Genomic DNA, 18,823 nt, shown 5'->3' on the forward strand with positions numbered 1-18,823 from the left:
CCCGCCACAGATTTTCTATGGGGTTGAGGTCTGGAGACTGGCTAGGCCACTCCAGGACTTTCAAATGCTTCTTACGGAGCCACTCCTTTGTTGCCCGGGCGGTGTGTTTTGGATCATTGTCATGTTGGAAGACCCAGCCTCGTTTCATCTTCAAAGTTCTCACTGATGGAAGGAGGTTTTGGCTCAAAATCTCACGATACATGGCCCCATTCATTCTGTCCTTAACACGGATCAGTCGTCCTGTCCCCTTGGCAGAAAAACAGCCCCATAGCATGATGTTTCCACCCCCATGCTTCACAGTAGGTATGGTGTTCTTGGGATGCAACTCAGTATTCTTCTTCCTCCAAACACGACGAGTTGAGTTTATACCAAAAAGTTCTACTTTGGTTTCATCTGACCACATGACATTCTCCCAATCCTCTGCTGTATCATCCATGTGCTCTCTGGCAAACTTCAGACGGGCCTGGACATGCACTGGCTTCAGCAGCGGAACACGTCTGGCACTGCGGGATTTGATTCCCTGCCGTTGTAGTGTGTTACTGATGGTGACCTTTGTTACTTTGGTCCCAGCTCTCTGCAGGTCATTCACCAGGTCCCCCCGTGTGGTTCTGGGATCTTTGCTCACCGTTCTCATGATCATTTTGACCCCACGGGATGAGATCTTGCGTGGAGCCCCAGATCGAGGGAGATTATCAGTGGTCTTGTATGTCTTCCATTTTCTGATGATTGCTCCCACAGTTGATTTTTTCACACCAAGCTGCTTGCCTATTGTAGATTCACTCTTCCCAGTCTGGTGCAGGTCTACAGTACTTTTCCTGGTGTCCTTCGAAAGCTCTTTGGTCTTGGCCATGGCGGAGTTTGGAGTCTGACTGTTTGAGGCTGTGGACAGGTGTCTTTTATACAGATGATGAGTTCAAACAGGTGCCATTCATACAGGTAACGAGTGGGGGACAGAAAAGCTTCTTACAGAAGACGTTACAGGTCTGTGAGAGCCAGAGATTTTCCTTGTTTGAGGTGACCAAATACTTATTTTCCACCCTAATTTACGAATAAATTCTTTACAAATCCTACCATGTGAATTCATGGATTTTTTTTTCACATTCTGTCTCTCACAGTTGAAGTGTACCTCTGGTGCAAATTACTGACCTCTGTCATCATTTTAAGTGGGGGAACTTGCACAATCGGTGGCTGACTAAATACTTTTTTGCCCCACTGTATATATAAAAAAACACCCAGCACGCCCCTGCGGGCGGTTTATCCTTCAAGCGCGGGTCCTCTACCAGAGGCCTGGGAGCTTGAGGGTCCTGCGCAGTATCTTAGCTGTTCCCAGGACTGCGCTCTTCTGGACAGAGATCTCCGATGTTGTTCCCGGGATCTGCTGGAGCCACTCGCCTAGCTTGGGAGTCACCGCACCTAGTGCTCCGATTACCACGGGGACCACCGTTACCTTCACCCTCCACATCCTCTCGAGCTCTTCTCTGAGCCCTTGGTATTTCTCCAGCTTCTCGTGTTCCTTCTTCCTGATATTGCTGTCATTCGGAACCGCTACATCGATCACTACGGCCGTCTTCTTCTGTTTGTCTACCACCACTATGTCCGGTTGGTTAGCCACCACCATTTTGTCCGTCTGTATCTGGAAGTCCCACAGGATCTTAGCTCGGTCATTCTCCACCACCCTTGGGGGCATCTCCCATTTTGACCTCGGGACTTCCAGGTTATACTCGGCACAGATGTTCCTGTACACTATGCCGGCCACTTGGTTATGGCGTTCCATGTATGCCTTGCCTGCTAGCATCTTGCACCCTGCTGTTATGTGCTGGATTGTCTCTGGGGCATCTTTACACAGCCTGCACCTGGGGTCTTGCCTGGTGTGATAGACCCCAGCCTCTATGGATCTTGTACTCAGAGCTTGTTCTTGTGCTGCCATGATTAGTGCCTCTGTGCTGTCTTTCAGTCCAGCTTTGTCCAGCCACTGGTAGGATTTCTGGATATCAGCCACCTCCTCTATCTGCCGGTGGTACATACCGTGCAGGGGCCTGTCCTTCCATGATGGTTCCTCGTTTCCCTCCTCTTTCTTGGGTTTCTGCTGCCTGAGGTATTCACTGAGCACTCGGTCAGTTGGGGCCATCTTCCCAATGTATTCTTGGATGTTCGTTGTCTCATCCTGGACTGTGGTGCTGACACCCACCAGTCCCCGGCCCCCTTCCTTCCTCTTAGCGTACAGCCTCAGGGTGCTGGACTTGGGGTGAAACCCTCCATGCATGGTAAGGAGCTTTCTTGTCTTTATGTCAGTGGCTTCTATCTCCTCTGGCCAGCCTATTACCCCAGCAGGGTACCTGATCACGGGCAGGGCGTACGTGTTGATGGCCCGGATCTTGTTCTTACCATTCAGCTGACTCCTCAGGACTTGCCTGACCCTCTGCAGGTACTTGGTGGTTGCAGCTTTTCTAGCGGCCTCTTCATGGTTCCCATTCGCCTGCGGGATCCCCAGGTACTTGTAACTGTCCTCTATGTCTGCAATGTTGCCTTCTGGTAGTTCAATCCCCTCAGTTCTGACTACCTTCCCTCTCTTTGTTACCATCCGACTACACTTCTCCAGTCCGAACGACATTCCAATGTCATTGCTGTATAGCCTGGTAGTGTGGATCAGTGAATCGATGTCTCGTTCACTCTTGGCATACAGCTTGATGTCATCCATGTACAGGAGGTGGCTGACAACTGCTCCGTTCCGTAGTCGGTATCCGTAGCCAGTCTTGTTAATGATCTCACTGAGGGGGTTCAGGCCTATGCAGAACAGCAGTGGGGACAGAGCATCTCCTTGGTAGATCCCGCACTTGATGGTGACTTGTGCTATGGGCTTGGAGTTGGCCTCTAGTGTTGTACGCCACATCCCCATTGAGTTCCTGATGAAGGCTCTTAGGGTCCCATTGATCTTGTACAATTCTAGGCATTCCAGTATCCAGCTGTGGGGCATTGAGTCATAGGCCTTCTTGTAATCAATCCAGGCAGTGCACAGGTTGGTCAGTCTGGTCTTGCAGTCTCGGCTGACTGTTCTGTCTACCAGTAGCTGGTGTTTTGCGCCTCTGGTATTCTTGCCAATTCCTTTCTGTGTCCCGCTCATGTATTGACCCATGTGCCTGTTCATCTTAGCCGATATGATGCCTGACAGGAGCTTCCATGTAGTACTGAGGCAGGTTATTGGTCGGTATATATATATATATATATATATATATATATATATATATATGTGTGTGTGTGTGTGTGTGTGTGTGTGTGTGTGTGTGTGTGTGTGTGTTTATATGTGCTCAGGACGATAGGGACTTTAACCTAAGTTTTATATTGTGAACTGATGAGGCATTTCAGGACATGACAGGGACACGGAAAAGTAAAATGACGAGTAGTGTAACAGTTTATTTCCTCCAGGGCAAAATAAAGGAATGTGCAATGCATTACTTTTTGGGGGGCTAACTATCCCAACACTGGACTACACTGACCAGTCAGTGATGTCATGATGGCTACTCTCTTCTTTGATTTACAGTTTATAGTGCCACCTCATACCCTTCCCTTTAGCTACAGCCATGGTGCCCTCTGTCTCATTTTACTTGCTGTGTATTCTCTTTATAGGATAAGCTAATGTGTTTGCACTGAGGATCATTACAACCAACTTCATATTATAAAATTAAAAATGAAAACAAATAGAGCACACAAATAAGAAAAGAAAAGATTATTAGAACTGTGTTGGATGATTATTAGAAGTAAAAATAGAAGCCTGTATATTTCAGTATAATCACCTCGCTTCATCATTTTTTCCAACACTATCATCTTTAAAGCGTTTACGTCATAAGGTCTTCCCGGAATACTTTTGGTGTTTTCAGATTTTAGTGGGAGTGGGAGTGGTCTGGAAAAGACCAGAAGAGGGCGGTGCTAATCTCTTCATATTCCCAAATGTCAATGAAAACTCTCCACAGCAAAGTTGAATCCTGAGGGGTGGAGTGGAAATAATTGAAGAATAATGCGTGCCGAGGATTGGGATGAAGTAGTCCAAGCTAAGCCTGCAGAGGATTTAAACACGACAAAAGGCGGAATTAAACTCAGCATTTCTAAATGTCTGTTGTAGCAGTTTTATAACAGGGAAAGAGGACGTTATTAGCAAATGGGCATCCTTAGATAAAGCACTTGAATGCGCCTTCTTGCCTTGTTTTACCTTATGCAGACTTACAGCGCAGTCAGGATGAGGCTGTGGATTCTGCTGCTCATTTTCCCGGTGAGCGCATCCTCTCCTCTGTTAGCCGGTGAGTATGAACCTGCTTGGTGTTTCTTTTCAGTGTCATTTAAGAAAGTTGTTTAACTGTTGGAAAATGCTAGCTGGATCTCCAATTACTAATATCCCAAAAGTAAACACACACTTTCTCTCCCCAGTAACGTCTAAAGCCAGGGATCACCGCTGCTCTGGACGAGCCTGCAACCCCCGCATGGGCAACTTGGCCCTGGGTAGAGTGCTGAGCACTCGGTCGGTGTGCGGCTTCAACTCCTCGGAGCCCTTCTGCTTCTACAGACAGACCTCCGCCCCCCGCAGCAGCAGGGGGTCTTGCTCGGCGGCAACGTGCAGCCGGTGTAACTCTGCCATCCCCAGCCAGGAGCACCCTCCATCTGCCATGAGCGACTCCTCTTTCCGCCACCCTGACACCTGGTGGCAATCTGCGGAGGGGGTAAAGGAGGAGACGCTCCAGCTGGATCTGGAGACGGAGTTCCTCTTCACCCATTTGATCCTGGTGTTCCGCTCCCCACGCCCTGCTGCCATGGTGCTGGAGCGCTCCCAGGACCGTGGACGCACATGGAAGACCCTCAGATATTTTGCCAGAAACTGCGACGAGACGTTTGGCCTGGTGGAGGGGTCACCAGTTGGCGAGGGTGGGGCAACTTGCACCTCCAAGTATTCGGGAGCTTATCCTTGTAGCAGAGGAGAGGTGAGTGTTGTCCTGAAATCTGAGTTATGTGCTTATGGAGTTATGGAACGTTTCGGATTTACATATCTAATCAAACAAGTCATCTGAAGTCGAATCATTTTGAAATAAGCCTTGAAAAGGGGAGAAGAGTGATGTACTGTAGCTCTGACAGAGATCTGGAGGGCAGATCTGGAGTGTCATTTCTGAGATATGGCAGTGATCACATCAGTGCTGCCAGACATCCCAGCACTTCACAGCAACTGCTTCACCTTTGTGATTTATTTATTGGCACTTTATTAGCTGCTATCACACAAACTACCAACCAAACAGTTGACCAAGCTTTGTAAACTAATCTCCCTCTCATGGGCCGTGCCTTCAAGGCCTCAAGCTGCTGTGATATGCACAGCTACAATATCAGAGTTCATTTTGACACTTTTTTTTTTTACACACACAAGCCATATGCTGCCTTACCACCAGCTATGTTTCATTCACAGATCGACTCTCGCTGGACAGAGTAAAGATTTGTTTTGCTCTAAATTTGCCTAAGAACATGTTGGGAGGTTCTGGTTGGATAACACAATGAATATATGGCTGATCTCATAATTGCAGTGCATTTGCCTGAAGTGTGTGTGTTGCCAGTATGTGAGCTCTGCTTCTCATCCTTTATAATTAGCGTCCCTTCTTCTGCTAACACTCAAAGAAGCCCTGAAATGTTAATTGTTGAAATGAATATTTAGAGTCAACCTTGTTTTTTGTTGTTGTTTGTTTTTGGTAAAGAGATGAAGTAAAACGTGCTCCTTATAAATCAGCCTTTTCAGATTGCACATCAGATTCTGTATATTTACCAAGTGCGTGGTGCCACAGTGTTGCACAACCATTCTGACACAGCAACAAATCTCTCTCATGCTCATGACTTGTACAAACCTTAGCAAAGTAATCACTCCCTCATTTTCAGCTTCATATTTCTATTCTTGAGGTTCTCTAGAGTTCTCATTGTCTCATGCTGGGCCTCGGTACGAGCTCTCAGTTTGTTTGCTGTCCTTTAGTTCCACTCCCTCAAATGGTTTCTGCAAGCGTGCCCCTTGCAAACAGACGGTTTAAACAGCAGGTGACTGTGTGGGTTTTGAAGGAAAAGTGACAAAATTCAAGTATGCTTCCAGAAAAACATATAATTCACTTCCAGTTGGCTCAACATGTTTAAAAATAATCTATATGGGCTGGAAAGGAAAGGCCATTTGGAGAGGATATTGTAGTATATAGTGTATTTTATACACAGACTTGGTCCATAGATATTAAAAGTGAATGTTTTGAGCCTGTGATAACTTCCTTCTCCTCTGTGTGACTCACAGTTTTCATCCCTGTTCTTAGAATTCAGAGGCGGGCTGAGATTATTCGTCTAAACAATCAACATTTAACAAAATGTAACGAGGGAGAAGAAGAACCATACACTGATGTTCACATTTAAGCTACTCATGTATTGCTGTAACAGCAGCTGTAGCACAAGCGTGTGAGGAAATCCAGGCTGGTGCCTGCTTTTACAAACTTAATTTATGTTTGGTCATGATCCGTCAGTGCATCTAAGATTGTTTTTTTAATACTTGTTAGAGAGGTTTTTGGAGGTTTTCACATGTGCTGCCCTTCATCCTCCAGGTGATCTACCGAGCCTTGTCACCCTGGCACTCAGTGGATCCCTATGGCCCGGCTGCTCAGGACCAGCTCATGGTCACCAACCTGAGAGTCCGTCTGCTGCAGATTCAGCCGTGCCCCTGCCAGGCCAAGCATCCTGGTGCCTCTGCCCTCCCCACGGATCATTACGCCATCTATGATTTTATAGTCAAAGGCAGCTGCCTTTGCAATGGACACGCCGACCACTGCGAACCGGCCCGTGCCCACCTTTCTGGCACACAGAACATCAGCAACATGGTGAGCACTCATTGAGCTTGAGTTTGTGAAACGGTTTGCAGGTACATGACAACCCACTAACAAAAATGCCCCGTTGTGAGAATGTACTCAAATGTTGTGTCACGTTGAAATCTGCTGATGCCCCCAGTTTGTCTCGAGGTTTGTGATGTGGTTTGGGTTTGGGGTTTTGTTCCCACCACTCCCTCGTTACCCAGCTGTGTGCTGGTATGTGCTGCTGAAGTGGAGGGCTGCAGTGAAGACTGAATATTAAGCCACAGCTTTACCTACCATTACAGGGATTTAAGGGGGTGGAAACCTTAATTATGGTATTCGGCCTAATACTTTAACAGCCCATAGTCTCAGTCATGTTATTCTCTTAACTGTAAGTGGAGAATAGAAACAATAGTTTATTGCCAACACAGCCTAAGAGGTGTAGACATGTTGCACAGTGTGTAAACACTGTCAGCGTGCATTTAGATGCCACTATGTTGCGATACTTAAGAAGGAGGTTGGTTATAAGTACATTAGGTGCTTATTACAATGTGCATGGTTGTTTATGTGCAGCATCAATTTTAGAAAATGGATCAACAATGACTCCAAAATACACATTTATTTAAAATGGCTATTATTGTGTATAATTAACTATAAACAGCTAAATTAACAATTTCAAATTGGTCACATGACACATGAAGTCATAACTGATCTCTAAGCGATGTTCCTTTAGTGCATGCAGATACAATAAAACGCTCAATAACTGTTAAATTCTCACTGTCTGGTGCGTTTGTCCGGCAGGTCCACGGCAAGTGTGCCTGCAGACATAACACGGCCGGCGAGCACTGCGAGCGCTGCGCACCTCTCTACAACGATCAACCCTGGCAGGCCGCCAACGGCATCACGGGGACGGCGCACGAGTGTCAGAGTGAGTGATGGGGCGAGAGAGTGAGATGCATCGTAGGACACGCGGCTCGTTGGCTTATCGGGAAAATTAATTTAGCGTCATAAATCACACGCACACCTTTTAGATGCTGATGCACCGCTTAAAGAGTGTCACTGGGGTTCAAAGTTGAGATGTGAGCTGATTAAAGCGTCACACTTGAATGTTTCTTTTCTTTTCCCACGCTCGTCTGAACAAAGAGTGCAATTGTAACAGCCACGCCAGGAGCTGTCACTTCAGTCGAGGGCTGTGGCTCGCAACGGGGCGACGGCGTGGCGGGGTGTGCGACGACTGCCGCCACAACACGGAGGGCCGTCACTGCCAGAGCTGTAAGAAGGGCTTTTACAGAGATCCCAGCCGACCAAAAATGGCACCTGACTCCTGCAAAGGTAAGACCCCACAGTGTGTCTTTGTTTTTTGGCCTTAAACCAAAACTTTTCTATTTGGAGCAATGCCAGCTGAAAAGTCCAACTAAGAGTTGCAGAATTTGCTATTTGGAGGGTTTTGATTTTTCTTTTTTACCCTCTGGATTAAAGCACATTGATCTCCTTGATAAGGGGATTTTGCTCCAGCACCTTCCTAAGTCACTGATGAGACACAAAGCAGACTTCCAGCCCGCTCCTTAACAGGAGTCTCTGTAATTCTTGCTTAAGTTGCATTCGAGGTTTCAGAGTGTGGCTGTAATTGCAAACAGTGGAGGAATGTCTCCACGTTTTTCCCCATTGTTGCCCTTCCATCCTTCCAAGCATTCTGCAACATTCTTTCTTACACAAACTAGAAATGAAAAAAAAAAATCAATCTGTCATGTCAACGAGCCTTCAGACAGCGAGCCGAGGGAGTCCTTCACTGTTTGTTTTTGCTGCATCTGCTCAAAGCACACTGACTACATAACATACTTCCGACTTGTCGCTTGTAACGAGTGCAATGATAAAATACAGCTGATGTGGAAGTTCAGAAGTGTTTGCTACAGAGATGTTAACACGCAGTTCTCTTGTTCTGTCACTCTCTCCTGCACAGCCTGTTCTTGCCACCCTGTCGGCTCAGTCCACTCAGGTGGCAGCACTCTCTGCAACCCTAACACCGGGGAGTGCACTTGTAAGCCCGGTGTCGGAGGCTCCTACTGTGACAGCTGCATGACGGGATACTGGGGGCTTAATGAATACGGCTGCCGTCCGTGTGACTGCACGGGGGACTGTGACTCCTACACTGGTGACTGCATTTCTGGGTAAGAGCCAAGACTCAACCATATGTATTAATGGAAATAAATCAGGTGATTTATGCTGGGGAGTTTGAGAGCATACTGGGTTATTAACTGGCTCTGACTGGTTTTACCTCTGCGGCACAGCTCAGATGTGGAGGTCTTCTATACAGCCAGTGGCCACATGGGACACAGCAGCAAATATAGTGAGACGGCACTCTTTAGGGTAGAGGAGCTTTTCTCTGCACTGCACCACTCCGGTGAGTCACAGGTCACATCACGCCAAACACTCTGCGTGCTCATCGGCCCACATAGATGCAAATAAGGCTGCTTTCATCTAACAATCTATACTTCACGGTGAAATTATGTGTATTAATCTTGTTATCTGTTTGACTTTCATTTTCCAGAGAAATGTGAATGCATAGAGGTAACCCTTGGCAACCCTAAACTCTTCTGTGCTGCAGAGTTTGACTATGGTAAAAAAAATGTTTACATTTATTGTAAACCTGTGAGAGTCAATCTTAACAATCTGAATGATTTATAATGAAATGCTTGATGTCTTGAGGCCAGGATAGGGTTAGGGTCTCATATTTTAAATCATTTTTGCACATGACCTGTGGACAGTGTCAAGATAATCAGGTCCTGTCTCACAGGGAGCACACAACAGGACAAAGTCCGCTTCAGACGTGCTCTCCTGACTTGAAGTGATCAGTTTGGGTTAGGTGAGGCTGCTACCTGGAAAGAATGTGCAGAAGGCAGGACATATGACACCCGATGGCTCAGGGGGGAATTCACTAGATAATTACCTTCACCTTTGATGCAAGACACCATGCAAATCAGTAAAATTGGACATCGTGTGGACTTTGTCTACGGAGCTAGCAGGTTAAACATTTCATGCTTATGTCACATCTGACTGACCACAGGTACCACCCCATATCTTAAATTACATGCCTTAAAAAGAACATATTTTCATAAATGTGAGGAAATGTTCCTTCAGAGCCAAAAAACACATTAGAAAATTCTAATTAGAGTCTTATTAGTACTACTATTAGTCAACACTTATATTCTAAACGATTAGAATGTTTCTCACATGGTTATTATTTGTTTACTTCTTTTGGTTGTTTTCTTGCCTTGGCAGTACTGGTGGCAAAGGTGATGTCAGCCCACGACAAAGGCTCTCACGCAGAGGTGAAGGTCAAGGTCAAGAAGGTGTTGTATCAGAACCCTCAGATGAAGATCCAGAGGGGAAGTGTTACCCTTTACCCAGAGTCCTGGACCACCCACGGCTGTACCTGCCCCATCCTCAACCCAGGTCAGCTGCAGCCGGCTCCAATGAGAAACTTTATTGCTCACGATGCAGAAGTGTATAATTAGTCGACTCTTGAGTGCACAAGAGTGCCGGCTTTGTGCAGAGTGAAAGATCCCTGTCGCCTCTCACAGAGGCTTTGAGTGAGTGCCAACATCCAAGCATTACTCATTTAAATTGGACATTTACAACTAAAAGATTAGACACACTTCTCTGTTATGAGACTATTTCACGTCTAACACTCCACAATAATCGCTTCTGCTAAGCTAGCCAGGGAAGCGCGGTAATTAACTTGTTATAGCTAAATGATGTACATTTCCATAGTCATTTTTTTTCTCTTTTTTCTTCACCCTGCTGTAGTGGCATTCTCAGCAGATCTGAAATACATTATTGCTTTTTTTCCCCTTCTCCAATATAGGATCTGAGTATGTGGTGGCTGGTCATGAAGACTGGAAGAAAGGCCGACTTATTGTTAACACCAAGAGCTTTGTTAAACCTTGGAAGGCAAGCCTCGGACGCAAACTCCTCCACATCCTCAGAAAACACTGCGGCCACTGGTAGGGAACCGCCGAGAAGTGCAGTGGACGCAGCTGGCAGCAGGACTGTCTGAATTAGGCCTCACTTGGACATGAAAGTGAAACCGCTGCCTATTTCTTTTTTTTTTTTTCCACGGTCCATGGTCTCAGAACAAAAGGGGGAAAAAGCTATAGGACTGAGGTTGTGAACCTGTGATAAAAATAAGCATGTGAGAGCAGATACCTTCCAGACTACAGTCACTGTAGGATCAAAGAGAACAAAGCAGACCGTAAAAACCTTCATCCGCACAAAGCTGTCTGAATTGTATTCCTGTTATGCTGTGCCTCAGCTCATAAAACTTTCAAGATTATTTATAAAGCAGCAAGAAGTGCATATTAAATACTCAATTATACTTCATTTCCTGGCTCGATTTCCTCGCTGTCGGAGCTCACGAGCCAAAAAACAGTCGCGTCCTGCTGTATCCACTTTGAAATTTCGCAAAGGCACAGACTGAATGATCCGTGTCGTCACACAGATATTGCCGATAAATCATGAACGAGTAAACATCAGGCAGCGTGTGTGGAAGAGTACATATGCTAGATGTCCTTGGTGGTGAGTCTGGGACTGTGCAAGTCAGAACAAGTAACTCCGGGATGAAGGGAGAGGATGAAAAAACATTAAAGGAATCAGACGGCTTAAATCTGAGCAGCTCCACTTTACTCTGGGCCACTCGCCCCCCTGCTGACTGATGAGAACAAAACCCTCTCTGCATACAACAGGCTAAAACACTTGGGATTTGTTTGCTCTTATAGCCAGCTCGCTACGAAAGGATTTCACCTTCTTTGGAAGACCTGCTTCCACATGAGGAGGATTCGCTTGACAAGACCTCCCTTAAGTCAGCCCTGCAGGAAGCGGTGCGTGTTTGGGTGTTGCAAATGCTCTCTGAACATATGCTTCTCTTTTTGGCCTGTGACTCCTGCTGCCTCAAAATAAATATGTATTAAAAGCCGGGGTATTAATGGACATCACAGTGTATCAGATCCGGAGTCCACAAGCCACTTTAGAGCCAGCCCCCGGTTAAGAATAGGCCTGGTCTGCTGTCTCCAAGGAGAAAGGACAAACTGTATGAGGGGACACGATGCATTCCTCAGCCATAGCATCACCACCCATGCCCTTGTCTGAAAGACTTTGCCAAAATAAGAGAAATGGGCTGGAAATTTTCTTTTAGAGGACAAGGTGGTGATTTTTTTTTATTTTTTAGGGTGAATGAATGTGCTCTGTCGTCATCGTGATGCTTGCAACGCTGTTTCTGTGTCCTGTCCGTTCTGTTTCATCTAAACTGCATAAACTAAACATCAGTGTGCTCATTCTTAATGCTTCTGGGAAAAATCGGTTTCATTCCTCGGTCACATTATGCAGAAGCACCAGGCTATGAATAAACAGCCTGATGTGCCTTACTGCATCATCTTCACCAGCAGAGGTGGCTGACTGATATTTAACCCATGTTTGAGTACCGCCCTCCGTTGGTTAAAAGAGAGAAATACACATGTACGTGGTTAAAGTTTGACATCATTTGACATTTTTGCTTACTAGCTAAGAAAAGAGGGAGCAATATAAGTGGAAACAATAAACATTCACTGTTGTAATGTTTATTTTTGGTCAAACTCTTTCTTAAGACGGAGGTTTTTCCTCAGGTTTCAGCACTGCAGCACAGCCTGCATTAGGTTTTGGAGTAGTCTTCCTAATAAACTGTAAAACTGCTGTGTATCGGTGATGTCTCTAGAGCTGCCAGAGAGCTCCATGAACTTGAATGCAGCATTGGATGCAAGATTTATAACAATTTATTTCTTATAAAACTGCCTCAAATTACAATAAAGCAAAGAAATGTAGAAGTATAAATATTTGATAGCGGTTCCGTTTTCCTCGCATGAGCTTAACAAGGCAACAAGGCAATAAAGCACAGCATGTTCAGGCAAGGTGCGAGCACCTAAACCTCCTTTTTTTTGCATGATTCTTTTGCATAAATCTCTTTTGCATATTACCTAAAAGCAGCACATCAAAAAAAAGCTAAAATGACAACGCTGAATCAGTTAAAGATATGCCCTTTTTACTATTGGCTTGATCCTTTGGAGAGAGAGAAAGAAATGAAACAAAACTATCTCAGCTAACTTCATGAGAGTCTTTTTTTTTTTTTTTGCTAAAACAATTATCTAAAGGTATTCAAGCACTGGAAATTTAGGTCAGAGAAATATTGCATATTTGCTGTCAGTCTGAAGAAGTCTGTCGTCTCCTGGTTCGTTGTGGATTTTGGCGCATGCTTAGTAGTCGTCGCCCCGGCTCACCACCTCTTTGCATGTGGGCCTGAGTAGGATGGTGTGCTCATACTGGGCGGTGTAGCTGCCCTTGATGTCGCAGAGAGGTGGGTACGGGTCTATGATGCCAAGGTCGCACAGATTCTTCAACGCCATGAGGTACTTGCTCTCTCCCAGGCGGTCCAGCCAGCGGCGGCAGAATGCCAGAGTGCCAAAATTCTCATTGATCACGTTCAGCAGATGTTTAGCCCTCGGAAGTCTGCGGTGTTGGTGGCGACACGGAAAGAGAGGTGAGAGAAATGTGACAAACTGGAGATCGAAGAAAGCCACCGTATAAAAACATAAAGCACGAGGCGATGAGGTGAAAACAGAAACCTTATTGGCACGTGTCCCACGTTGAAGTTTTTCATGTAATGCGAGCACTCCATGTCATCGTGGACAGCACCTCTTCCAGTGCTGCCAAATGTCTCGATGGCATAAGCTTCACCTTCCTGAGAAGCAGCAAAAGAAGCAAAAAGAGACGAGGACTTTAAAGTGCAGAAATGAAAGACTGTTAGAGCAGGGCAGGTGTCATTGAGCACTCATAGGACAAAAGCACTTTAGAGGGAGGAGGGGAGGCTGAGAGCAAATTTAACAAAAACCTCAAGTTGTCAGCCGATGACATATTCGTGTGGAGTCTATTAAAGGGCGGTAGTGCTCTTTTCAGCTGTTGATTGGTCGGATCTCACTGGCACTTTGCTTCTCTATCAGCACGTGACTGCTGTCGGAGTCCCCCGTGGTACGAGCAGATAGCACTGAGACGCCCTTTCTCGCTGCACCGATAATCAGTCAAAGTGCTAGCAGTCCCCGTGGCACACCCAGCTGCCACTCTCTGATCACAAAGAGGGTAATTGCCCTTTTACACCAACACACTTTAGCTAAATATACAATACACAAAGCTGCCACATCAGCATCAACCCCTCCTCAACTCTCCTGGAACCATCAGGTGAAAGGCTTGACGCAGCAACTTCCCAATTAAAATGCCCACTTCTGTCCAAGATAAAACCCCAGCCATGCACCACAGCTGTGCAGCCAGGCACAGGCTCACTTTAGTTCCCTGCATAATGCGAAGCCGTCTTTCTCCTTGGCCCCGTTAATGAACTCTTGATGCCCACGATTGAAACGAGTGGCTGGTGTGCTAACACGTGTTGCAACTCGATGGGGCCGCTAATTCCATTAAAAAGTGTAATTAGGGTGCTTAGGAGGGTGACCGAGAAGCTGTTAAAGCGGCGAATTGGAACATTTCTCCAGACCCCGTCGTAACCCTAACCAGCCACATGTTCGTCCAGTTGCACTTAAGAATTAAAAAGGGTCCATTTGCATTCACGCAAGGTCAGTCAGGTGGAAAAGGTTTAATTTCAAACGCTTTAGTAAAAAAAAAAAAAAGAGGTCTGCAGTTTTTTAATTTGGGCCCCACAGTCTAATCCACGTGTAATCTGTGGTAAATGGTGTACAAACCTCCATCCTTGTGGCTTCTCCACCTTTTACGATAGGGACCGTCTTCCCTGAGTGTATCCTGTATTGTCCAATAGAGTGGCCGTTGAGATTCCTTACCGGCTTCACTGTCAAGAGAGCGGCACACAGAGGGTTTCATAAACAGGAAGCAGCTCTAAGCCTTGTTCGTGATTAAAAAGGATGAAGCATGGCATCATTTTTATTTTACCTTGATATGTTTTCCCATCTATCTCCACTTCATAAGACTCCATCACCTCCTGAATGGTCTCGCCAACATCGCACAGGCGCACATCAATTCCGGCGAACTGGGACAGATCAGAGTTTGCACACACACGTCAGTAAATAACACGCCATCCATCGCACACTGAAGGTCTGGAGAGTAAGAATCACATCCCACTTCTTTTTTTTCTGATTTTTGAGGGGGAACTAACTCTGAATAAGTGAATCGTATACTGACAGCCTTTAATATATCCAGTCTGAGCATCATCAGGTAACATCAGGTACCAAAGTAGTCACATTTAAGTGAGACATCATCTTTTTCCAGCCACATGTTTAATAAAAAAATATAAATTATTGTTTTTTTGCGTTATGCGCTGTTCAGTTGCTGTATATCCATGCATTTCTATTTTACACTTGATTGCTTTTATGCTTTCTCACTATAAGATTACATCAGATTTTAACCGTGTGTCCCCTGCAGCTGGCAGGAATTCAACAGCGTGCACATTTTATGTCACCCTGAATTATTACACGCCACTGTACGTTATGATTTGTGCCGTTATTTCAGAGTTATCGTCACCCGTTATCACAGTTGCATTTCAGACTAGATATGAATTATAACCTAAACTGTGATCTGGTTTGATGATTCTCGTTTTTTTTCATAAGTCTTTGTGTAAGCACGGTGCATGGTAGGACGGGCCCTATTACCCTGATGCCAGTGTTGGTTGCGTCTCTCACAGCCTCCAGCAGTCGGTCGTACTTTGGATTGAAAGTGACGGTGAAGGCACAGTCTATTATTCGACCTGAAAATACCAAACAGTTTGGTTAGTGCCGGCAGCGGCTAATTATTTTCATTTTTTTACACTTTTTTTTTTTTGCAGAAACATTCAGCATGTATTCATCCAGAAAAAGAGGACGTTAATTAACTTATGAGAACAGTTTATTCCAGGCGGCCAGAATCATAAGGCAATCATCACTCCACCGTGCCAAATGGGGAATGGGAGACCGTAACTTGAAAAAGCACTTAAAAAGTTATTAGCGAGCTCTCACCGTTGATGTGCGTTCCAAAGTCAATTTTGCAGACGTCGTCGTAGCGCAGCACAGTCGGGTCTCCGGCGTTTGGGGTGTAGTGGGCTGCGCAGTGGTTGATGGAGCAGCCTGTGGGGAAAGCCAGGCCCGCCTTTAACCCATCTTCTTTGATGAGCCGCCTGGAGCAGTCTTCCAGCTTCTCACTGACAGAAGCAGAAAGAAACACAAAGAGGCAGCAGATGTTAGAGAGAAGCCAGGTAAAACATTCAGAGGAGAAAAGGTGGGAGCAGATCCTCCCTTTCTTTCAAGGTCTTAATCACATTCTCATCTTCTCAGACCATATCAATAACTCTCAAAGACAAATCAGCGTGTTTCTCACCAGATCTCTATCATGGTCATCCCTGGTTTGATCCAGCTCATGACATACGCACGGACCTGCCGGTGTGCCTCGGCCGCCTGCCTGAAATCATTCCACATTTCCTCGTTAGCCCTGTCCAGGGCCCGCTTCTCCTCGCTGGTGGTCCGCCACGCTGCGCTGCGCCTGGGGGTGGGTGCAGGGGAGCACCACGGAGAGGAGGCACTCATTATTTTCTCATTATACAAATGTTTGTAATGAGGCTATGACACATGCTCCCTGAAAAAAACACTGCACAGGTGAAAACAGTGCTGATATTTTTAACTGCAGCAAAACATACTAAAAAAAAAAGAGAATGGATTTACATCTTTACTGGAAACACGATCAATTAGTATATTATAGCCTGTATGGATAGGCGGAAAGTGGGACCTAAGTTAAATGTAGGAATGCCACACAACGGAAGACGGAAGGAACAACGTAGAGGTCACACACACCCGTCTTTTGATGGGGGATATTCACACTCCTCTCCCTTTGGAAAGTCTCCGTTGGGATACAGCTCACAAATAGGGACTGAGGGAGGGTCAGTCTGTCCCTTCACTGTGGCCCAGATACAGAAAAGGCGGAGCAGAGGAAAAAGCAGCAGGAGAGGGGAAATAAAACACGTTAACAAGTTATGAGCCCTTGTGCTCATGACATTGATATTTTGACTTTAAGAGAACAATGCCTGGCATTCTGGTACAGAAAGAGAATTACAGTGCTGGGGAAGTCATTCATATCGTCCTGTCTGAACAACATGCAGTTTTGTCCGACTGCATGTTGCAATACTGACGACTAATGACATGGATTTAAAAAAGACAAACTGCTGTTGTGCTCTGTTTGCAATCATCTGGTGTTCCAAAGCGCTTTCAACGCAGTGACGTCTGTTTTCGAATACACGCCGATGCTCATACACAACCGCAAAGATTTTACTGAACGATCTTTCAATGCTATCAACAAATGCTACATATCTACTTAATATCTTAAGTGTGCGTGTGTTTGCTTTTTAAATGAACAAACAATAAGAAAAATCCTCTTGCTGAGTGAAGAATTTAAATTCTTGGTGCATTTTGGTGCGCTACGGGAAAAAAAATAGCTTACATCCTTTCTTCTTCTTCTTCTTCCTCTTCTTTTTTCCAGCTGAGTTCTCTCCCTCGTCCCCATCTGTTGAAAGCATCATTAGTTTCAATACAGTTTGCAAAGTGAGAAATATCGACAGGCGTTTGGGCACAATTCCCGGAGTGCTACTGAAAATCAAATATCACATTGCAGATATGATCAGCTGAATTTCACAGTGCACTTTCTGGGACTTGAAGTCCAGCAGCATGACCGCTGCAGACAATGATGCTGATAGTGGGCGGCTGTAATAAGAAGATACCTTCTTCTCCATCCTCGGCCCTTTCTTTGTCCTCCAGCGTTTGCTGTTCCAACTGTTTTGTCACATCACCAACACCTCCGGCGTCTCTATCCCCCTCAGCCTCGCTTGTCCCTGCTGCAAAGTCACACAATGCCGTGCATGCATGTGCAGGTGAACATGCACGTGCATGCACGCACACACACATACACAGAGGGAGTAAATTATCTGTGGTTCAGAGTCCATTCAAGAAAGTGCATCTACCATGATCTGAACTTGGCAGGATGTGTGAATAATTTCTTGCCTTGAGAAGTCAGTATCCTCAAGGGCATATGCAGCTTGCAGCATTATGACATTTAGCCCTTCATAGACAGAGCTGTGAGGACCACGCTTGACTTAGGGCAGCTTTACTGCTGATGAAGCAGTAATGCTGCAACTGGCAACATGTCATCGTATTGCACTACAACTGTGGGTCTATTACATAATTTCACGCAGATTATGTGGAGAATTATAGGATCAAACATATTTAATCTGGGCAAGTTACATTTATTCCCCTCATATCTTCAAGTGACAGCTTCCAATCCATTTTTGACGTTACATTTCATTTTCGGAGTCTGTCCCGTTTCCAGATGAGCGCCCTCAGCTTCAGCAGCAGCCGCTGAGAGTTGGGACATCTGGACAGGAATACCCTCTGACAGGTTGAAAAAGTCTCATGTCCAGTACACTTAATGCTCTGCACAACACCGAGCAGTAAGGGGAATATATTTTTTTTTTTGCGCTATTTTCTTTAAAAGGATCCTCTAACCGCAAAATGCGCTCCTTACCTGGCGCTGTGGTTCTGCTCCTCTTCTTCTTTCTTCTTTTTTTCTTTACCGATTCCGAGGCGTCCGCTTCTTCTCTTTCCTCGTTCAAGTCATCCCCATTGAGAAGTTGAGGCTCCACTTCAGCCTGGAACTGTAGCTCCGCCATGATCAGCGGCTAAGAGACGAAGTGACGCATAAGCTGCTGGGAGCCTCCAGTGGTCAAAGCAGAAAAGTGTGCTGGAGGGAGCTTCAGCCAATAACGAGCTATTAGACGATCTCTATGCAACAACTTAACCAGAACAGAAGAAGACGATCCTCCTGTGCGCCAAGCAGCAAAAAAAAAAAGAAAAAAAAAGTTTCAATCGTCATCAGATTTTCAGAGTTACATTGTTTGGACTCACAGTTCCTGTGATGCTCAGATG

General features: G+C 45.6%; 2 protein-coding genes across 3 annotated transcripts; one reads left to right on the top strand and one right to left on the bottom strand.

The window, feature by feature from the left end:
* Positions 1–3,936: 3,936 nt before the first annotated feature.
* Positions 3,937–12,439, top strand: LOC308387016 (netrin-4-like). The gene is made up of 10 exons (XM_080866888.1): positions 3,937–4,292; positions 4,420–4,967; positions 6,597–6,869; positions 7,641–7,767; positions 7,983–8,171; positions 8,800–9,007; positions 9,128–9,240; positions 9,388–9,456; positions 10,119–10,292; positions 10,705–12,439. The coding sequence occupies exons 1-10, from the start codon at positions 4,181–4,183 to the stop codon at positions 10,845–10,847; spliced, it is 1,956 nt and encodes a 651-aa protein (XP_080723014.1). The 5' UTR covers positions 3,937–4,180; the 3' UTR covers positions 10,848–12,439.
* Positions 12,440–12,624: 185 nt separating this feature from the next.
* LOC308387026 (methionine aminopeptidase 2-like) lies at positions 12,625–18,741 on the bottom strand. 2 transcript variants are annotated; one of them, XM_080866898.1, is made up of 11 exons: positions 18,423–18,741; positions 17,623–17,733; positions 17,346–17,408; positions 16,703–16,805; positions 16,233–16,394; positions 15,875–16,056; positions 15,533–15,627; positions 14,817–14,913; positions 14,612–14,715; positions 13,490–13,605; positions 12,625–13,373 (listed from the first exon to the last, which is right to left on the bottom strand). In XM_080866898.1, the coding sequence occupies exons 1-11, from the start codon at positions 18,565–18,567 to the stop codon at positions 13,121–13,123; spliced, it is 1,431 nt and encodes a 476-aa protein (XP_080723024.1). In that variant the 5' UTR covers positions 18,568–18,741; the 3' UTR covers positions 12,625–13,120. The 2 variants fall into 2 exon arrangements, with proteins under 2 accessions (XP_080723024.1, XP_080723023.1); XM_080866897.1 differs by having other exon boundaries at positions 17,623–17,736; positions 18,423–18,738.
* Between the last annotated feature and the right edge of the window lie 82 nt (positions 18,742–18,823).

Source organism: Rhamphochromis sp. 'chilingali' (genome assembly GCF_963969265.1).
Source record: "Rhamphochromis sp. 'chilingali' genome assembly, chromosome: 2".
NCBI classification, from domain to species: domain Eukaryota; kingdom Metazoa; phylum Chordata; class Actinopteri; order Cichliformes; family Cichlidae; genus Rhamphochromis; species Rhamphochromis sp. 'chilingali'.